This window comes from Leucoraja erinacea, chromosome 16, assembly GCF_028641065.1.
Source record: "Leucoraja erinacea ecotype New England chromosome 16, Leri_hhj_1, whole genome shotgun sequence".
In the NCBI taxonomy this organism is placed as follows: Eukaryota; Metazoa; Chordata; class Chondrichthyes; order Rajiformes; family Rajidae; genus Leucoraja; species Leucoraja erinaceus.
In genome coordinates, this window is record NC_073392.1 from 16,931,970 (window position 1) to 16,940,532 (window position 8,563).

At 39.3% G+C, this 8,563-nt stretch overlaps 1 protein-coding gene across 2 annotated transcripts in view; it reads left to right on the forward strand.

The window, feature by feature from the left end:
- LOC129704549 (metabotropic glutamate receptor 7-like) overlaps positions 1-6,951 on the forward strand; it is a 464,128-nt gene extending 457,177 nt beyond the window's left edge. For both annotated transcript variants that reach the window (XM_055647732.1, XM_055647731.1), the window contains exon 10: positions 4,934-6,951. In XM_055647732.1, coding sequence (XP_055503707.1) covers positions 4,934-4,983 — 50 coding nt within the window. In that variant the 3' untranslated portion in view covers positions 4,984-6,951. The remainder of the gene's footprint in view (positions 1-4,933) is intronic.
- The last annotated feature ends 1,612 nt before the right edge of the window (positions 6,952-8,563 follow it).

The following is an 8,563-nucleotide window of genomic DNA, read 5'->3' on the forward strand; positions in this document are numbered from 1 at the left end:
TTTGACACCTGATGCCAAATAGCCAAACACATAAAGAATTAAATCTATATAAACATGATATTTTCATCTTCACTTGCAAGATACAAATGGTGGTAAAAGTAACTGTGTCAGAATCAAAGAGTATTGTTTCAAATTGTTTCTCGTGTAAATCCAAAACTGCAGATCGACCTTTATTACAGAAACTGCCCTGTCTTCACCTCCACTGATGTTCTCTTATTTTTAGTGATCCCCTGATGAGGAGCCAATTCAAATACACCAAACATCAGCGAGGGTGCCTTAGATCAAAGATGATTTGCTGCTGCATGTTGGTGCAGGTCTAGAAATGATTGAGCCTGTGTGATACCAGAAGCTAAATCCCTTTGAAATGCCCTGTGTATTAGGTCTACCCAGAGATACATGCAGCACCAGGTCACTTTGACCAAGAACCTCCTATGATTCAAGCATTTGAGAGCATTTTCAATGCCACAATGGCTATAGTGTCTTCTTTCACCTTAAATGACTGCCATCACCCTCTGCTGAGAAACATTGCCGACCAATCCATTGCATCCTAAACGGATATTACATTTTGTTCTTATTTCAAATCAAACTGATCACAGCAGGTCCAGAAATTTGGGCAAACTTCATATTAGGAAATGGTGATTGAGGTTTACCAGCAGTAAGCAACATTTGCACTTTCATAGATTGTCCATGGAGCAAACTATTCCCTCATGTGGAATCTCTCCACACCATTGGCAGAGGGTCTGGTGTTGCACAATGGTAAAGTTGCTGCCTTACAGCGCCGAAGTCACGGGTTCGATCCTGACCATGGGTGCTGACTGTACGGAGTTTGTTGTTTCTCCCTGCGACTGTGTAAGTTCTCTCTGGTGCTCCATTTCCTCCCACACTGCAAAACATACAGGTTTGTAGGTTAATCTGTTCATTGCAAATTGTGCCTAGTGTATAGGATCATGCTAGTATATGGTGTGATCGCTGGTCGATGTGGACCGCTATATCTCTGAAATCTAAGAGGGATGGGGAATGGAGAGGAAGAGGGAAAATCAGGGTGGACATTTGCAGTGAAAGTGAGCCCCAAGTAATGAAACACCCCAGCTGATCCCTGTTCATGATCAAGTTCTATCTCATGACCAGCAGTAGTTACAGAGATTAGAGGATATGGAGCTGGGATAATTGGTACTGTTATTAAAAGCAGAGCAGTCGTGAGAAGGTGAATAGTCTACAATGGTTTATATTCCTAAGGGAGCAAAGGGGCCAAATCGCTGCCTGCATCCATATATGGGCAAACAGGGGTGGCTAAGGGGTTTATAGATCTCCAGGTGGAGAGAGCCTCTGGTGCCCTAAGAGGGGCGGTTGCTCCCCAACTCACAGTAGTAGTGAGGCCATGAACCGGCATGTCTATGTCCTGAAGGTAAGGGGACACTTATGTTTCAATCTATCCTCAATGGTGTTGGCAAATATACTTTTCATACCATAAAAATCACTACATGAGAGTTTACAAAAAACCTCGTCCCAGCAACTGCCTTTTAATGCAGGACTCATGACTCTCAGTGGGGAAAACATTCGTTGCTCAAGGAAGTGCTCACAACAGGTTGTTAATCACAGTGGAAATGGTCCAGCTACTATTTTTTTTCCATCTTACAGGGAGAAACGTACATTTACACTGCACCTCTCGCTGCTTCAGTCATTGACATACGGTGATTTTTGTGATGGAAGAAAATCCTTCACACAATGGAAGGGAGGGAGCTAGAGAATTTCACAGAATTAGAACTCGGCGTTAAGATCTTAATGCATGACCATTGATGACTTCTAATTGCAAAGCAGCAAAGGATATGTGGAGTATCTCAGTCACACAGGATAAATAGCCAGTCAGTGAAATTGTAATTTATGTGGCTATTCTGAAAATTCTATTTGAAGCTATTTGAAAGAATGTACAATGGCCAAATGGGATATGTGAAATATATTTGCAGGGCCCTGATAGCATCTCCTCAGTCTGTGTAGCAGCTCTGGTATTGTGTCCTGAGCCATGTTGCAGGCACGTCACGAAACAAACTGATCTTCATATAAAACGCTTGCTCTTTCATGTGTGAAAAATAATGTGGTTGCATTTTGTCTGTGGCTCTGGTGCTTGCGAGTTTTACTCATAAGAGGGTGCAGGGGAAAGAGTTAGAGAACGGTGCATGTGGAGAGGTGAAGTGAAAAAATCGTAATCTTTCCAATGTCACTGGCCTTTGTTGCAATAGAACAAGGAATGGTGCATGGTACACCAACTCATTCAGCTGAAGGGTTAGCTCATTATCCAGGACAATGTATGAGATGGGGACAATTTCAAAAGTTGTGCCTTAAATATAATCAAGCCTCGATTAAAACCCCATATGAAGAACATAGAAAGTACAGCAGAGGAACAGGCCCTTTGGCCCACAATGTCTGTACCATGATATAATAATGCCAAGATAAACTAATTTTGCATATCAAAGGTAGACACAACATGCTGTAGTAACTCAGCGGGACAGGCAGCATCTCTGGAGAGAAGGAATGGGTGACGTTTCAGGTCAAGACCCTTCTTCACTGATATGATCCATATTCCTCTATTCACTGTATATCCATGTGCCAATGTAAAAGTCTCTTAAATGCCACTTTAAAATCTTCTTCAACCACTGCCCCTGGCAGCACGTTCCAAAAACTCGCCACCTTCTGTTAAAAGAGAACTGACGCCACTCATTTCCATTAAACTTTGCCCCTCTCACCATGAAGTTTTGCCCGCTTGTCTTTGATATTTTCACCCTGGGAAAAAAGTTCTGACTGTCCACCCTCTCAATGTGTCTCATAATTTTATGTATTTCTATCAGGTCTCCCCTCAACGTCTGGCAATCCAGATAAAACAATCCAAGTCTGTCTAAATTCTCCTAATACCCAGAAGCTAGTAATCCAGGCAGCCTTCTGGCGAACTGCTTCTACACCCATTCCATAGCTTCCTCGTTCTACTTGTATTGGGGTGCCCAGAACTGCACGCAATACTCCAAATGTGGCCTTACCAAAGTCCTATAAAGCTGCATCCTGACTTATACTCAATGCCCCGACCAATGATGACAATCATACCTACATTATCGTTATGACTAACTACTTGTGTTGGAATTTCAGGGAGTTATGGACTTGGACTCCAAGATCCCTCTGTAAAAAAAAATGCTGTAAAAATGGGTCTTGCCATTAATTGCATAATTGCCTTGTATATTTGAAATTTAAAGCACAATGCTAAATAAAAAGCAGCTTTCCAATGAGCTGGACTCCATCATGCAGGTTGCTGACACTGTGAGGGCATGATTTGGCTGCATTTGATATATTTGTGCTGAAATGATATAGACTTAATTTGGTGGGTTCTATTTGATAAGCATCATTGAAATTTCTTGTTGCCAGTTTGGATTACAGGTTGTGAGAGCAGTATTTGGTTTGTACTATGGGAATACAACAATAGGAAATGTGTATTTTGTTCATTTGTACCAACAAAGAAAGCTCTGATTTTCGGAGCCAATTCATAAAGAACTGTACATCTTGGGAATTGTTCATTTTGATAAGAAACATTTGCAAAAAGTGTTCATTTGCCGCAAGATAAACATTAAACAAAGAAGAAAGGTAAGTCAGAGTTATGTTCTGGAAATGTATCTACATTTATTCATAGTATACATCATTATATGATTTACTGTGCACACATCGCAACACTGCTTTATGGAGACAAGGATCAAAACATTATCATGGAATCATTTGTCACCATTGAAGGAAATTACACATCTGTAGGAAGTTGGGGACAGTTAATTTAGTTTAGAGATATAGCATGGATACATGCCGACCATCGACCACATATTTACACTGGTTCGATGTTATCCCACTTTCATTCACTCTCTATTGTACCAAGGCCAATTTTTAACCTATAAACCTGCACATATTTGGGACGGGCCGGAGGAAACCTGTGTGGTCACATGGTTCCTCCACTCAGACAGTAACCGAGTTCAGGGTTGAACCCACTTCTCTGGCGCTGAGAAGCTGCACCACTGTGCTGCACCTTGTACTGGATTGCTCCACTTGAAATGATGTTGTAAGGAACACGAGTTGTGGACAGGAGCAGGACAACGATGCCATCAACCTTTTAACATTTTTTTTTAAGTTCCTTTAACACAGAAGCATATCCTAAGATGTATCTTAGAGATCTAGGGTTATGGCAACGAGTCAAGGATAACTTTAAAGAGAATCTTCAAGGTGTGCGAGGCAGAAAGTTAGATGTTTATGTAAAGATAATTTCAGATTTGCCAACATTTAAAAGATGGGAATAGGCAGCCTTTTGGGAATAGAGATCTCTGGGATTGGTAGGATGGGCAAGATTGAAGTTGGATGTCAGCCCTGTATTTGGAACGGTACTGTGCATGGATATTGCTGCAATTGAGTCGCTGTATGCTGATTCTACCCTCATGTCCATTGTATATGAACTTGTTATTCTGTGAATGAATTTTGTTTTGTCAAAGTGTTCTTATGACATACACAAATTGACTTTGTTTGATATATTTCTGAATTGTGATGAAACTGCAGATGAATCTCTAATTTCTCTGTACTCAGGCCGTGTTTGACTCAAAAATTAAAATGAACTTCAAAAGTGAATTAACTAAAATATTTTCACAAAACAATAGATCAAGAGATGATTTGGGTATATTTGCTGAAAGGTTTATTGCAATTTCTGGACATGAAATCTTTTGAGCATGCATTTTTTTGTGAAAGACTGACGCACTTGGGTTTTTAATGCATGGTGATCTCTTGTTCAGATGCTGCAATTTCTTCATCTGCAAAACTTCAAAAGGCTGTTTGATGTAATTAATCTGTGTCGCTGCAATTGGGTTAGAATGCAGCCTTATTTTTCCTAGCTCTAACTTTTATCTCACTGCTTTCCTTGCAGGCCCAGCAGCCAAAAAGAAATACGTGAGCTACAATGACCTTGTAATTTAATTGCTACGACCTGAAGGGGAGGTCGGGTTCTTCAGGCATCTGGTCATTCATCTGGCACAGGCCTCCATGTGCCCTACTGCCTACTGGTGGAGGGGCCTGTAAGCCAGGCTTTACCTCAGAGATTGAACACAGAAGACCCAAGTGTTTGATAAGCTCCTTGAGAAACAATTCCTTCAAACCACCATTGGACTAGCAAGCCACTGGCACTGTTGTATTGCTATTTGCGTGACCTTGCGCATCAGTCAGAGCTGAGACCAATGTATCTTTTCGTGTGGGCAAACTGCAATGAACAAGCGAGATCTCACAGGGCCTATTAAGTCTTTGAGTGTACTTCCAGACTGCAGTTTTTGACAAAGAGAAAAAAAAAATCCATCTATATAGTTTGTGAAGTTTTACGTGGTGCATCTTTGTTGCTTCTGTTTCACTGTTGCTTCCTGAATGCAGTCACACTTATTAATTGGTCTTGGAATTACCTGTTTAGTCAACAGTTCATGTCTTGTTATGTCCCCTATGGAGCTGTGATAAAGGACTATGAAAGCATGTTCATTTTCTACAGTTTGTTTGTAACCAGTATTGACAATAATCTTGCTGCTTATGTGCCAATATTGTGGAATATTCTTTCATCCAAATATTATTATTTTTTTCTTATGGTCACTTGTTAATTGGGACAAATGATGTGTTGTCAACGAATGTATTAGCACAAGAAATAAAACCATTTGGATTAATTTTCTATTCATGCAAAATATGTTTTCTGGTATTATTCTATTGTGATGAATCGAGCAGATAAAGTGAAGATGCATCAACGAATTAATTAAAAGCATGAGTAGGCCACTGGGCCTCTCAAGCCCTTTCTGCCCTTCAATAAGAATGGTGATCAGTTTGCATTCTTGTCTATCTACAATAACTTTTGACCCCTGCAACCCTTGCTTATAAAAAAATTCCCACTTTTGCTTTTAAACTATTTCAAAGACCTCCTTGAGGAAGAGAATGCCATAGACTTGTGCCATTCAGGGAAAATACGAAACTGGCTTCATTTCTGTAAATGGGCAAATAATTATCTTTAGAAAGTCTCCACTTACTGACAGATTTCCTCATCAATGGAAATACCCATCCAGTCAAGATACATTGAGAACAAATACGTTTTTAATTAAATACCCCTTTGCCTTTCTAAATTTGCAAAGCCAAGCCTGACCTGTCTTATCTTTCCTCAAAAGACATTCTTCCTCTGGCCTCTTTGAACTACTTCCAGCACGTCAAGCATTGATATTAGCAATTGCTTGAGTAACTGCCCTCTGCTACATACAACACATTTTGTAGTTTATAACATTTGCTGCTTTGTGGATAGCTTGTTCTAAAATCTGGCCATTTGCTAGAAAGATTATGAGAACTGAATATCGGGGCAATTAATAATTGGATGAGGGATGAGCCAGCAGTGCTGAAGGGGCAGAAGGAATTTTGTCTGCCCTTTCTGATGGACATAGAAACACCGACATCCCTTAATCGTCAACAACTACCCCTCATCATTACAACATGAGCAACACATTTCAACACACAGGGGTGTAAAACATTCTAGAGCAGGACCACATATGCTAAATTAAAAGGCCTATGAGAACTAGGGAGAATAATTGAGGCAGGCTGGACTTCATCATGATTAAGGATGCAATTGCTCTGTTGAAAGAAATGATGTAATTTGAAAGATGGAACAATTGGAAAGATCCAATTGGAATTAAAAGGAAAGAATTTAAAATTGTAGTAAGAATTGCGTAAAGGCACATAGAGTTGTAAACGTAATGTACAAAAGCATGAATTAGATAAGCATGTTGCAAAAACAAGACTGGTTTTAATAGACGAGGAAAGTTAAATTTTGGATTGCGAATAACTCGTTAGAAAAGTGCTGGATTTTCTCGAGCATGTTCAGACATTTCTTTGGACAATATTACCTCGACTCAACAGAGAAGAGTAAGTTAGGGCACTAAGTAACATTTTGTAACTGAAGATGAGACAACAGTGACACGATTGAATTTATATTTTCGATCAGTACCAAAAGAAAGATGAATTTCATTTGTGCTCCTTGGTTCACAAACTCAGGAAGTCCCAACATACTTTACAGCCAAGTAAACACTTTGAAGTCTACTGTAGTAAAGTGACATCCCACTACACTGAAGCCAAAACTGTAGCTAGAACACTTAAACACACAAGGAGATAAGGCAATTGTAAAGTGGCAGTTGGTCATTTCACACGTCAATTTGACGAGTTCCTATCTCAACGTGGCATTAACAATTAAGAATTTTTATTTTTGAAGAAACTATTTAAACACAGTTAAAAAAATCTGAGAATCAAACACAAAAGATCCAAGGACATAATTTATATAACTGCTTTCACCAACAGATAATTTAACATAAATATTCACTTGGAATAGGAACTTTTGATAACCTAAGAGTTCGTCACCACTGCAACAATTTTTTTTTTAAATGATAAGGACTAATTAAATCCAAGCAACTCATGGACCTATGGTACAACGAAAAGGGAGTCATTTGCGTTAATCCAAATTGTCACGGGTGTGATGTGCGTTATTAATAAAAAGGTGATTTTGGGAAACTTGCAATGTAACTGCAGATAGGGGTGATCAACTGTGTGAATGGGAACAAGCTCCTTCAAGAAATCACTGGAGTGAGCTAATGCTCAGAACCAGAGATAGAACAAAGTACATGCAAGCTGAAATTGATTTTGCAGTTTAAGAATTAAAGCTGTGTAAGGATGTTAGAATACAAAGGTCATATTAGTGCACGATATTTTGTAGTGTTTTATATCAAATAATCTTTTGTAGTTGTAAGATTTTATGTAATATTATTTGTAGTGCTTGCTTTTATATTTTATTTGTAATGTTTACTTAGTTTTAATAAACTTATGAAAGATTTTTGGGTTGTGATGCTCTGAGATGTCTGATTGCAGTAACATTGTGAATTGTCCCAAGTATGTAGGATAATGTTAGTGTGTGGGGATCGCTGGTCGGCATGGACTTGGTGGGCCGAACGACCTGTTTCCGCCCTGTATCTCTAAACTAAAGTTAAGAGAAAAGATGCAAAGCAAAGCTGAAAAGGCCTAGAAGGATGCAGCAATAGTGAGAATGATAGTGAGAAAGTTGCCATTAAATAGATAAGAGTAAGAAAGCAAATTTGGAAACTTGTAGCAGTTACTTTGAAGCAGAGGCAATCGAGTTCCAATGTGCGGATAATTGCAGCAAGATATGGATGGTGAACAATTGAAGGTTTTATGAGTACAGAGATTCAAAGACAGCAATTGTAGTGTTGCAAGAGTAACAGGGGATCTGAACAGTTACAGCAGAGGTACAGTACAGGAGGTATAACCCTGGGGATACGGGGTGTAGAGAAGGAGAGTGCTTAGACACATGATGGAAGATAAAGCTTTAAAATGCACAGCAGAATGAAAAGTAAAGCATTTAGTGTCACATATAAACAAAGTTAGAGGGAGGAAATGACCTGGGAGCATCGACTTATTATGAATATGGATTAGTTTATTGACAGAGAGAACATACAAACTTTGCACACACAGCACCCTT